The sequence below is a fragment of the Thunnus thynnus genome, chromosome 12, assembly GCF_963924715.1.
Source record: "Thunnus thynnus chromosome 12, fThuThy2.1, whole genome shotgun sequence".
Taxonomy (NCBI): domain Eukaryota; kingdom Metazoa; phylum Chordata; class Actinopteri; order Scombriformes; family Scombridae; genus Thunnus; species Thunnus thynnus.
Genome location: NC_089528.1, coordinates 2457698 through 2471843, shown reverse-complemented (window position 1 = coordinate 2471843; position 14146 = coordinate 2457698). Strand labels below are relative to the sequence as shown.

Genomic DNA, 14146 nt, shown 5'->3' with positions numbered 1-14146 from the left:
GGTCATGCTAGTGGCAGCTAATGTAGCCTGAAGCCGCTAGCCGCTAGCCGCTCAAAGATGAGGAGCAGGCTACCGAGGTGTGGTAATCTCCCTTCTTTCTAACTCCACACCCCCAGATTTTTTTACTCCTCAGACTTGCAGTCTTCAACCCCAACTGCTGCTGACTCAAGTGACATCACTTGAGGCAATTTATCAAAAGGCTTTATACTGTTTTTTTTTCATATATGCAGTGGTACTCCCCAAAACCTGGAAACACTTTGATGTGGAAAACTCTGTAGAATGCCCCTTTAGGGTCTGTATAACCTTTGATATTTCAATATGTAATAGATGCAAAATTGTAGAGAAGAGTGAAAGCAAAACTCAACATCCATGAAAGGTGTTTTGTGACTCTACCAGCTCTGTGAGGGTCAACTTAGGTGCTTTGAGCTAACTGACCTGATGATAATGCTAGAATAAAAGTCTGGGTATCACCAAAGTTATTACCACTCATCCTTAGGGGAATGTTGAACCAAAATTTGTGGCATTTAATCCAATAGTTGATGATATATTTTACTCAAAAGCAAAAATAGTGGTGTTAGAGGAAAAGTCAGTAGATCACTAAAGTAGGATTTATTCTCTGGGGACCATGATATTTGCACTACATCTAATGTCAGTTCATTTTGTTGAGGCCCCGGGACCAATCCCTTGGGGATGCCACAAGACAAAGCAGCAGTGTCTGACACAAGTGCACCCACAGAGACTGAGAACAGCCTATCAGTGAGATAGGAGGAGAACCACTCCAGTGCAGTCCCAGAAATGCCCACCAGGTGTTTTAGCCTGTGGATTAATATGTGGTGGTCAACAGTATGGAATGCAAATGCCAATGCAGATGCCAAAGGTCCAATAAAACCAAAATCGAGCACTCTCCAGCATCTGCAGCCATTAGGATATCATTTGAAACCTTAAGGAGAGCCGTTTAAGTGGAGTGTAATTTACAAAAACTAGATTGAATTTGTCAAACACCCTGTGCAAATCCAGTGTCCAACAAATAGCTTTTCAACAACCATTTCTAAAATTTTGGAGAAGAAAGGGAGTTTAGAAATAGGCCTGTAGTTCTCTGGCAGGGAGGGTTCCAGGTTTGTTTTCTTCAACAAATGTTGAACAATAGCCTGCTTAAAATAGCAGGGGACAAACCCTGATAAGAGAGAGTGGTTTATAATATTAAGCTGGGACTGATGAATTTAAAAACCTTTAAGAACAGAGAGGTTGGTAGAACATCTAGTGGGCTTGAGGAGGATTTTATTTTTCCTAATGAGGCTGTAACATCATCTATAGAGACTGGACAAAACACATCCAAGATGGATTCGTAAGAGGAACCACTAGTGAGTGGACTGGATGAGGGTCAGATGTTTGCCCTAACATTTACAACCTTATCTATAAAATAATTAAGAATATTATTGCAGTCACTGTTAGAGAAAATTGGCAAATTCGGAGCGCGTAGAGAAACAATATTGTTTATTCTATCAAACAGGACTTTAGGATTTCTCTTGCTGGAAGATATTATATTAGAGAAATAAGATCTCTCAGCCTTCACCACGTCATTGTGGGTAGCCATAAGGTCTTTGTGTACTTCAAACTCCTCTCTGGGTTGTTTCATTTATCCATGGGGATGAACTTGTGGATGTGATCTTTCTGAGCTTGAAAGGAACTACTTTATCCAGCACCAAGGAGCAGTGATTGTTAAATGATGGAACAAAAGTCTCCACATTGCCATCCTTTAAAACAATATTACTGTTAAACATCATAGAAAAATGAACAGAGACTATAATTTAATACAAATATCAAATAAAATACATATGTGGTCACTCACAAATAGGAGTCTGCTGAAACACCCTGGTCCATGGGCCAGTGTGGGGATAGGACAAGAAATAAAAACAAACTTTCCACAACAACTTAAAAAGTTAAAAAGGTTGTTAAAATCTTTTTTTTGTCAGCTCAGACTGCTGTCAAGCTGCATCATTTGTCCCCCCATGATTGACTACTTGTTTGGCAGAAAACAGGGGTCAGCGCAGCAGCCCCGGGAGCTTATCCAGGATATTAGGGATCTCTGGAGCTAACAGCATAATCTTTAGCCATTAGCTGCACAGCAGCACAGAACTTGAAGCTCTTTGATTGGATCTTTCTCACTGAAATGCACCTTGGGATTCATAGTTGTACACAGGCTTGGGCCAAGTACATATAATATAACCTTTATGGCAGTTCATCTTTTGCACTGATGATTCAGCCAGAGTTTCATGTCTATCCAAGCTGTAGAAGAGCTCTAACTGTAATAAACTAACATTATGTATGGATAAAAATGAATGGGACTTTTACTTCCAGAACCAGGGGCACCCAAAACAGGTCCTCCCAAACTCATGATGTCATGTCAAGATTCAAGATTCAAGATTCAAAAGATTTTATTTGTCACATATGCATATAAGTACATATCATGAAATGTTGTGTCAATTCCCAGGTAGTGCACAATGCAAGTACAAGAAATTATAAAAACTAAGCTAATATTTACAAAATCTATACCTATATATCTGTGAATGAAAGAGCCAACAACAAAACAATAAAAACAATAAAACTATTGACAACATAGCAGTTGTAAACAAAATATACAAAATATAGATTGATAAGATTGATAGTGTAAAAGCGCTTTAGGCGTAGTAGGCGAAGACTAGAAAGGCGCTATATATGTGCAGTATTATAACTAATAAGGAGGAGCTGTTCCCATACCAGGCATCAGGATGCCCTGCACTGCAGCAGAGTGAAAGGATAGCGGACCTTTTTGTGAGACCTTGAATTTCTTCAGCTGTCTGAAGTGATACAGGTGCTGTCTTGCCTTTGCTATCACAGTATATGTGTAGTCCATGTTAAGTCCTTGGTAATATGCACACAGAGGTACTTAAAACTGCTCACCCTTTCCACTGATTGGAGTCCCACTGATTTGCAGTGGGGTGTAAGATCTCTGTCGTTTCCTGGCATAGTCCACAATCAGTTCTTTGGTTTTACTGACATTCAGTGAGAGGTGGTTGACCTGGCAGGGCTGCGACAGGCCTGCCACCTCCTCCAGATAGGCTGCTTCATCATCGCTTGAAACCGGCCCACTACGACTGGGTCAGCAAATTTTATGATGGTGTTCGAGCTTTGTTTGGCTATGCAGTCATGTGAGTATAAGGAGTACAGCAGAGGGCTCAGCACATTACCTTGGAACCCCCAAATGCTGAGGTGAGAGGGTTGGAGGTGTGTCTGCCCACTGTGACCACCTGAGATTGAGAAAATCCAGGATCCAGGTGAACACAGGGATGTTTAGACCCAGGTTAGTCAGTTTACTGGCCAGCCTGGATGGGGAAATAGTGTTGAACACTGAGCTATGAACAGCAATTCAGCATAGTCCCCTCCACTGTAGTCAAGGTGGTAGAGTGTGGTGTGCAGAGATGGCACCATGCTTGGATTGGTTTGGGTGGTAGGCAAATTGCAGGGGGTCTAAGGTGGGTGGTAGAGAGGAGCAGATGTAGTCCTTTACTAACCTCTAAAAGCACTTCATGGCCACTGAGGTGTGGGCAACTGGGCAGTAGTTATTCAGGCAGGCATGGGAGGCAATCTTTGGCACAGGGACAATTGTGGTCCACTTGAAGCATGCAGGGCCACAGACTGGACCAGAAAGTTGGTTGTGAACATTGGAGCTGGGACATCAGCACAGGACTTGTCTAGCTGTCTAGGTCATTCTCTGCAAAAATGTATTTAAAAGTTTATCTGAAGCTAATATGAAGCTTCAGCTGTCCAAATGAGTCAAATGAAGTAGATATCTTTCAACATTACAGTCTTTTTAGTGCCAAAGTCCATCTTTATGTTACTATACTTCCACTGCAGCTCAACAGGGAAACACTGTTAGAAGAAGCACAAAGAGGGAATTTGATGCCAAAAAGACTGTAAATGTTGCAGTTATCCACTTGATTTGACTAACTCAGACTGCTGAAGTCTCATATTAGATATCAGATCAACTTTTAAATGCTGCACTAAATGACTGTGTGGACACTCTGTGGATTTTGGCCACCATCACTTACGTTGAAAGCACATTTGAAGGGAATCTCTTAAAAGCCAGTATGAACAGGAGGAATGATTACAGCAAGGAAAGCCTCTTTGAGTGTTCATATGGACACCTGACTGTCGTTTTAAGACACACTTGAAAAGTTTGTTCCAGATAGCAATAAAGCATAAAACCTGAATGCTGCCTCTCTATGTTTAGTTTTGACTCTGGTGACAGAAAGCAGACCTCTCCCAGATGACCTGAGAGGTCTGGAGGGTTCATAACGTAGCAGCAGCAGATCAGAAATGTATTTTGGAACTAAACCATTCAGTGCTTTATAAACCAACAGTAGTATTTTAAAATCAATTATTTACACAATTATATACACAAGCTTGGGGGGGGGGCTTGATCAACCCCCACTGGGTCGCCGGGGTTAGGGTGTCTGATTGTTGAAAGACCCGAAACACCCAGTGACCCCAGGTAACATTACTGATGATGTGTCCAGGTGCATTACAAGATGATGTAAGTCACAAGCTCAGTTCTTACCCTGCTGTGTGAAGATGAGAGGTTATCCAGGTCATCAGAGGGAAATCCAGGGTCCTGCAAAAGTGGAGCAAATCATTTCTCCAATTGCACACTTTTTGGTTAATGGGGAGGTTTGTTGCTAGCTCTCCCTTTTGCAGATGTCCATGGCTGTGTCCTACTAAGAACAGGGGTTGAGGAGGTGCTCTGCCTGGATGACAATATAGGCCAGCCAGTCACATCACAAATTTCAGGGTGCTGTGCTCTGCCTGTTACTTGTCCTCACATTTCCCAGGGAAATGATTAACTCTTAAGCTTTGCTCCAAGAGACTTCCAGGGAGGACTACCACTTGCATATTTATCACCCAGTACATAGCCCTCCTGTTTTTTGGTAGTCTTGTTGGTGCTAAACTGTGTGTTAGCATAATCTTGTCCACTGTTTTGAATCCATGGTAAAGTGGTGTCGTTACCACATAGTCCATTCACTTCCATGTTAACTTCTAACCAGTGAAGTTTGGTTTCCAGCACTGCAATCTTAAACTTCTTTAGAAGTTTGTGGTAGTCATTTGTGGAGAAGAGGGCTATCCTGCTGCTAATCAGCTTTAGTGAAGTGCCACGTTTCCAGTCACTGCAGTACAGGCTTGTGCTGTTGCTAGGCCCAGGCCTACTATATCTACAAAAAAATTGCTGTCCCAGTCATGTATAACTATCCAGGAGCTGCTGTTCATAGTTTTTCTAACAGAAGAAAAACAAGAATATCAGCAGAAAATGCGGAAATGAGAGAGAGAAGAGAAGAAGAAGTGAAGAGCAGAAGTGAGAGCAAGCAGCAATTTTTGTAGCTTCCACTTCTTTGTGATCATAGAATCGATAGAGCCCCAAGTGGTTAATTTATTACCACTCTCATTCCCCCACCAGCCTTCTGACATCTATCAAAATTTGCCTATGATGATAATGCCGTAATGTAATGTGTTATCGTTGTATTGTTCTATCGTTTAATGCTCTCATTCTAGATGAACTAGATTTCATCTCCCCTGGCACAACTGCAAGTCTTAACAGGTCACACTTACACACGGTGTAAGAACGGTGCTAGCAATGTACATTCCTGCTCTTGCTCATGCCTCCATACACACATACACACAAACACAAACACACAGAAAACAGGAGCAAAGCAAAGACCTTGAATGTATTTACCAACCCAGATGCACTATCACTGTGCAGTCCTTCAGGTAACACTGTCCATGGACTCCAGTCAAGGCCATCACATGCACACACACACACACACACATACACACACACACACACACTCACATACACACATACATACACATCGCTTGGAATTCTGTTTCCTAGAGAAATCCCTGTGAAATTACAGGCTAGATCAGATTAGACTTCTCTCGTGGATTTCAAATGAAATTCACAAGAGGACACCCTTTAATTTGTTTGTTCTGTGACAAAATGACTTGAAATGAAATGATTTGAAAGAGTGTCTGGAATCAAAACAATGCTTTCTATAACACTTAAAGACTATTCTATTTATGTTTATGCAAATTTACACACATGATTTTTTTTATTTTATTTTTTCATGAGAAATGATCTGAATTTTTTCCTTTCCTGCTCAGTTTTCACAACCATAGTTGCAGGTTGTAAATCACCACCAGAATATGTAGAAATTATCATCAACGTACAAATGTTGACCACAGATCTAAATCATCACCTTCCCTTTTCTTCCAAAAAAACCAAGCAGTTATCTGAAACAACGTCATTGCAGATGGGTTAATTTATGACTCTTTTGTTGCACAACAAATCATGAAAAAAAAGAAAGACGCTTTTCTCCCTTGCAGCTTGTCTCTCCAGTGCAGTGACATCACTCCAACCCTTGGCTGAAGTAGCTATAAAAACCTGCCACGCGCTACATGTCATCACACTGGCTTAAACACTGCTCACAGTCACAGGTTGCTTGCACATTTTGCAGCAACAGATAGTGTCACTTTGCATTTACTATGTCTGGGTTGGAAAACTCTAGGAATCTGAAACAGCATCTTTGAGACATCTTTTATTCTTTAGACTGATTTTTATGAGACAGGTAACTGTTAGTTAATCACAGGCCTGTCAGTGTGATCTGTGTGGAGCCTCAGATCAGTGTTAGCGAGCCTCCTGCTGTGTTGGATCTTCCTCTCATCACCATTATCAACATCATCATCACCATGATAATAAGCATCGCTCTGATTTGGGCAGTGCTGGTTGGATTCTGCTGCCTTCTGTGGCTCGCTGTGGGGACACGACGCAGGTAAGACTATAGAGTTCATCTGTAAACAGAATTGTACTGTGTGCAGCATTTCTTTTTTAAGCAGCTGTGTTTTACCTTCACTGCATGTCTATAACATTAAACAATAATAAAAAACTCCTGATGCACATTAAATTGAGCCCTGACGTAGTTTTTTTCCAGGAAAACAATAACACTATGTATGATGCATGTGGCTAATTATGTAACTACTCCACAATGACAGAAATATGCATGCAGCGTGTACTGAACAAACAAAAGCTTTTGTAAAGATGACACAATTTGTTTGGTATGCTGTTGATTGACAAACATTGTTACCAGTGTGCTGTCAGTGTTAGCTGCTGTTGTCAAACCTTTTGTCAGGACTTGCTGACCATGTGTATTCAGAATGAAGATTTAACTGACTTCTTTTTTTTTAAATGATGATGATACTTCTTAGTTGGATTAACACAATTAGAAGTTTCTAATATAAATGTATATGCTATGAAGAATTATCTGGTTTACAAGTGTGTTATACCGGTCTGGTATGTAACTATAATAACAACTGTAACTGGTTTGCAATGTTTTGGAAATGTTATGGTTGTTGGGAGGAACATGGAAACTTCAGAGCCCATTGATAAGGACTGAATGAGTTTTAATGAATATGGGTATCATCAACTTTTGTCATTAGAAAAAAAAAGATGTATCCTGGTTTTCTTTGTTAGGAATGTGTGTTTTAAAATATTATTCTTATATCTATTTTGTGGTTGTTGGTATTTTTTGGCATTTTATGCCTTGAGATGCAACCAAAAATGAGTGTCAAGAGATGGGGAATGACATGCAACAAAGATCCTACACTGGAATTGAACCCTGGATGTTATGATTACATGGTCAGCAACCTTAAATCCAATGCTACCAGGGTGCCCCAATCTTACTTCACAGTCATTTAGTAAACCCCAGTTTGCTCTTTAGAATAACAAGGCATCACTCTCTTGAGAAAACCATGTACTAATAATAATACCATTTATTTGTATAGCACTTTTTAAAACAGTGTTAAAAAGTCCTTCATAAAAACAGACAAACAAAAAAAGAGAGTAAAAATAATTAGTACAAAGTAGTAAATGTTAAGTATCAAAAGTTAAGAAGCAAAGTTAAGAGTGACATTGCACATAAAAACCAATTAAACACCAACCACCATGTATCCATATGTCAATATTTGGTCATTTCTAGGTTTTCAGATAAAATGTATAAATACAAATAAATCTCACATCTTTGCTAAAACTAATGATTATAATAAAACTAATTTTAAAAAATTGGTTTTAAAACTTTAAAATCTATTTACCTGAATTATTTACAAACAAGAATATTTTTGTGGTTTCATGAAAAATGCACATTGTTGAATTACACTGGGAAGTGAAAAAAGGTAAAAGCTTCTGTGAGGTAGCTATTGTTCCTATGAATATGTGTTTTTGGGGCATTTTTGGTCTTTAATGGAGAGATAATAGTGGAGAAGCAGACAGGAAGCAAGGGGAAAGAGTGAGTTATGACATGCAACAAAGGTCCCAAGCTGGAGTCGAATGGTTTGTTGTTGTTCCAGTTACCAGGGCACACCAAGAGTTATTATTTTTGATTAAATATACAGTAATTGTGAATACCAACCCCTGTCGAAACAACCCACTAAGCCCTGTTATAGAAAACATGTTGACCTTCCATCACAGGCCATTGGTTTTGACTTTGTATTTCCTCCTATCCCCTCCATTAATGTCCACAGGCAGCCTGGTGAGCCTGCAGTTGAAAGTGGCTTCATCCCCTATCTGGGTTGTGCTCTGCAGTTCGGGGCCAACCCTCTCCAGTTCCTCCGCAGCCGGCAGAAGAAGTATGGCCACATTTTCACCTGCAAGATTGCAGGCCAGTACATCCACTTCCTGTGTGACCCCTTCTCTTACCACTCAGTCATCAGACAGGGCAGACACCTGGACTGGAGAAAGTTCCATTTTGCTACATCTGTTAAGGTGAATTTATTTGATTTGTGTTTTATCATTCATGTAATGTGTTTAGTTATATCTCTTGTTTCACACAGCGCTTTAGTGTGTCATCAGTGAATTCTTGGATGTCCTAACCCTTCCTTTATTCCCCCACTAGGCATTTGGCCATGATAGCTTCGATCCTCGCCATGGCCACACCACAGAAAATCTCCACCAGACCTTTCTGAAGACCCTGCAGGGTGAGGCACTGCCCTCCCTGATAGAGACCATGATGGGGCACCTCCAGGACGTCATGCTAAGGTCGGACACGCTCAGCCCCAGCAAGGACCACTGGGAAGTGGAAGGAATCTTTGCTTTCTGCTACAAGGTCAGGAAATAAAAGGGGTAGTTTGTTATCTGGGTCCTGCAGTGGATAGTTGACACCATGTCTGTATTAGATTGTGGGAAGATTTAGTGTATGTATGTAAGTTTGAGCATTGTGTACTCTGTGTGTATCTCTATAGCCTACATCATTTGGATTTCGATTCCAAAGAAACATTTTCAACAGACCTGACTTTCTTCCATCTATTGTGTTGTCCTCCAGGTGATGTTTGAGTCTGGCTACCTGACACTGTTTGGTAAGGAGTTTGGCGAGGATAAATGTCACGCTCGGCAGGCAGCTCAGAAAGCCTTGGTGCTCAATGCTTTGGAGAACTTCAAGGAGTTTGATAAGATCTTCCCAGCGTTGGTGGCTGGCCTTCCCATTCATGTCTTCAAGAGCGCCTACAGTGCAAGAGAGGTTAGCGGGCTTCTCCTACACACACACTCGTATCACGAGATGAAATGACAAAATAAACCCCCTGTGGTGGTAGCTTTGCTTAACACAGGGACATGAAAAAGAGAAACCCATGTATATGAATGTTTTTTGTACCTATCTAGAACCTAGCAAAGACCATGAATGCTGAAAATCTGTCCAAGAGGGAGAATGTGTCTGATCTAATCTCAATGAGGATAATCCTGAATGATTCCTTATCTACCTTCAATGACGTGAGCAAGGCCAGGACCCACGTCGCACTGCTCTGGGCTTCACAGGCTAACACCCTGCCGGCTACCTTCTGGAGTCTTTTTTATATGATCAGGTATGCTTATAGTTTGCTTTTTATTTACTGTGTGGCCTCTCAAGATATGAAGCAGAAGGTAGCCACAATAGATGTCTGAACTATGGTATCTGGTTCATTCCTATGTGATCTGTGACTATGATTTAGCCAGTTAAACAGGCAGGGAATGGGATTGTAAACTTCAACTCTGACTGTGGCTGGGATCTAACAGTCAGTTGACTCAGTTCATCTGCTGCACACATTGAACATACAGGTAATTTGATAATTTGCCATGTAATCTGGGGTAAATCAAGAACTTGTAAAACTAAAGGCAGACAGGTTTACAGCTTTTAGCTACTCATAATTGATCACTGCAAAAGAGAAGCTTTTGATGTTTGGAAGACCTTAACAGTTGCAAGGACAGCTGAGAAAATTCAGTAATGAGGGAAACAATAACAAAAGAAAACATTTGCAGTCTCTAACAGTGCTTTACTGTCTGATTGCCAGCACAATGTTAACAAATCACAAATTGAGCCAAGCTCGTGTCAGTTGTCAGGTGTCATAAATTAAAACCTTGAGAACACAGCTCTTGGCCTTTGGCTAGGGTAGCTAATGTTACTGGCTGAAAATTAGTCATATAAATTATACTTATACAAATTATAGTTTTGTAGACATGCCTACAGACTAGCCGCTGTAGCTAAACATGATGTGCACACCAACAATCAGCTTAGTTTGGCCAGCAGTACCATGTAAGGTCAACATGAGTTGCTTTGCCAAATTAGCCGGCTATTTAGCCAGCTAGATACCTAGCTAACATTGCTTTTCTATCAAACCACTCAGAATAACTCAACTCAGAGCAATGTACAGCAAGTTACTCTACAGTAGAGACTAGTGCTAATGGGACAACAGCTGTAGAAGCATAACTTAGGAAACAAATCCACCAAAATATTGAAGAAATATCCTTGGCACACCTTGTCTAAATCTTATCCATCAGCCCTTACCCTTTGTACTGTGCAGCCAGAATTGTTGCATCATACTACTAAATATTTATCAGTTTCAGACAGTTGATTGTGGATCTCTTACGCCTTTCTCCCCATGCAGCTGAGGTAGATAGAAGATTGTTGGGATAGAAAGTAGTCTTGTGTGCAATGTGGAGCAGATCAGCAGAGTTGTATTATGGTTTTGTAACAAGTCTGAACATGAAGGCATCTCAGCTGCATCTTCTTTGTGTGAGTGTAGCGCATATGGGAAGGTAGAGTGGAACTATGCTAGGCTGGTGTGCCATGATTTTATATCATTTTATTCAGGTGTTACAACCAATTTTAAATGTATAAACATCAACAGTGCAGTCAGAAAGTGGACATTCGTATGATTTTCATTCTACATCTGCACCAAGTGTCACAGTTACAATCGATCAAGTAAACTCCACCACAGGAAACTGGACAAACAGAGATAATGCAATGAAATTGCCCATTACAAGATATGTTATCATGTATCAGTATCAGTGACAGTAACATGACTAAGAAACTGAGAGACTCCTGTATCTGTTTTCAGGAGTCCAGATGCTATGAAAGCAGCTCGTGAGGAGGTGCAGAAAGTTCTGGAGGACTCAGGCCTGACAGTTGACCCCAGTGACCCCAGACTCAACCTGACCAGAGATCAGCTGGACAACATGCCTGTTTTGGGTAAGATTAGTGGAAAATTGAAGTTACTCCTACAATAAGTAAATGCTAAATTTAGCTTAGACATACAACAAGCCACAGTCGTTTATGCACTGAATTTTTCACTTGATGTGCAGGTATAAATGTTTGATTTTAAATGTAAACAATAATTATTTTTAACCTGATTTCTTAATTTTTGTCCTCTCTCATTACAGACAGTATCATAAAGGAAGCAATGAGGCTTTCCAGCGCTTCCATGAACGTGCGTATTGCCAAGGAGGACTTTTTGCTTCACCTTGATAACCAGGAAGCTTACCGTATAAGGAAGGATGATGTCATTGCCCTGTATCCACCCATGCTGCACTACGATCCAGAGATCTATGAGGACCCCTATGTAAGAAGCATGATAAGTTAAAGAATAATACAGTAATAGCATTAACAAAAAAAAGTCAAAGAATACCAATTAAGGTAGAGCAATCATTAATAATCCCCCCCTCCCCCCCCTCCCCTCCTCTTCACCACAGGAGTATAAATTTGACCGGTTCCTGGATGACAAGGGTCAGGAGAAAACCACCTTCCACCGCAGTGGCCGCCGTCTGCGCTACTTCTACATGCCGTTTGGCTCTGGGGTCACTAAATGCCCCGGCAGATTTTTCGCCATCTATGAGATCAAGCAGTTCCTCACTCTGGTGCTGGCGTACTTTGACATGGAACTACTGGAACCTGCCATCAAAGTTCCACCTCTTGACCAGTCCCGTGCTGGCCTGGGAATCCTCCAGCCAACATATGATGTAGATTTCAGGTACAAACTGAAATCAGACTTCTAGGCTCTGTGTTTGTCCTGCAGAGTGACTGTTGTACATATTGTACATAGTGTATATTTAACAATGTTCATGTTGAAGCCTTGCTATGTAAATAGACTGAACTGTATATTTTTCGTTGCTTATTATGCTTTAATTTGCTGCTTGAGAATATGTATTCTGCACATGTGGTTGACATTTGTCTTCAATGTATTTCTAATAGTGTTGTGCCGAACACTTCTGTCTCTGTTGGACCAGTCATACGGCATTTCAGAGTAAAAGTGCAGAGTAGCATCTTCAATTCCTGTGGAAAGACAGACCTAGAACCATACAAATTTATGTTATTTAACATGAAATAGTTTATTGCATAATTGGGCCCTTTACAAATAATCTTGTCGTTACATTACTGCCAACTGTTTTTCAGTTGAGTATGGACCTGATTGATTTAAATACATTTCACTATATCAGTAAATATGTCTTTTAATTATATTTTTAATAAAAACAGTCCTCACTGTGATTGATTCAGACAGGGCCATAGCCAGTATTTCAGAAATACTGAGATCATTAGTCCAGCCCTATTTTCTGTCTCTGTACTTCCTACACAGCATATTGAAAACTCTGTAAATCCATAAGCTCATCTGTTATGCTCTTTTTGGTACACTGTCATTTCACTTCAGCTCATCAATTTTGTGAATTATAAATGCTGAGGTTAACATGACTAAGCTCTTTTTTTAATCAATGGATGTATTTCTGTAATCACTATCATTTGAATTCATCATGTAATAGTAGACCTTGGAGTTTGCTCTCTCTGGCTGCCTCCCTCTCATACAATGTTGTCAGTTAACATTTCACTGGAGACGTGTCTGATTGTTGGCCAGTGCCGACCCTTATATCAGCGTACATCTGCCTTCTCAGTATCATTATTACTAGATAAGCTGCTTCACAATAAGATACATTGTGGCTGGTTTAATGGTGTGAAGTGCATTTGCATACTGCAGGATAGTGCGCACAGAACTACAACTTTATAAGAAGATACCATTCTTAATACAGATCTATTAAAAAAATGAAGGAATGCTCTTTTGCACAAGTCCATGTGATATTTCTGCTGCAGCAGGATAGCTGGCTTTACTCTAATGAAGTTATTGAAAAGACTGTTAACACTCTTGACTCTCATACTGTGAATTACATAATAATCACACACAGCAGATGGATATGGACCTTCACTTTAAGAACTTGTGGAAGGTCATCCAGTTATTGATATTACTGTTTTCACATGAAAACCCAACTCCGCATCAATATTTACATGTCTTCACCTTCCACGTGACTAGTTTTACTTGTTCTGTGAGTGGAGGGGATGTGGTTCCCTCCCCTGTGGTTCTTCACCAAACAGAAGTGCAACCCACGTGCGGGTGTTGACGTGTATGTGCTGTGCAAACAGATAATAAATCAATACGTTTGTACAACTGTCTGTGTGCTGTGTTCTGATGTTTCTATTTGTTGAAATCAGTGCCAATACAGAAGAAAAGCTTTCTCTTCTAAGAATTTCGACATACACACACACACACACACACACACACACACACACACACACACACACACACACACATACACACACATGCATTGTATTTTACATTTTGCACTCAAATCTTTGCTCCCCATTGGCTCCTCCAGTTCAGGAAACACAACTTATTACAATATATGATATTAATAATACATATTTTTATCTATAAGGTACAATTTGAAGAGAGAAATCTTTCAGATCATTTCAGCTCTTATTTTGAAACACTAAAA

The 14146-nt window shown here is 40.3% G+C and overlaps 1 protein-coding gene across 1 annotated transcript; it reads left to right on the top strand.

The window, feature by feature from the left end:
* The first annotated feature begins 6487 nt into the window (after positions 1–6487).
* Positions 6488–13823, top strand: cyp7a1 (cytochrome P450, family 7, subfamily A, polypeptide 1). Its single transcript, XM_067604820.1, has 8 exons — positions 6488–6860; positions 8605–8845; positions 8976–9185; positions 9402–9596; positions 9737–9936; positions 11449–11579; positions 11771–11949; positions 12080–13823. Exons 1-8 carry the CDS (start codon positions 6778–6780, stop codon positions 12380–12382), a joined length of 1542 nt encoding a protein of 513 aa, XP_067460921.1. The 5' UTR covers positions 6488–6777; the 3' UTR covers positions 12383–13823.
* The last annotated feature ends 323 nt before the right edge of the window (positions 13824–14146 follow it).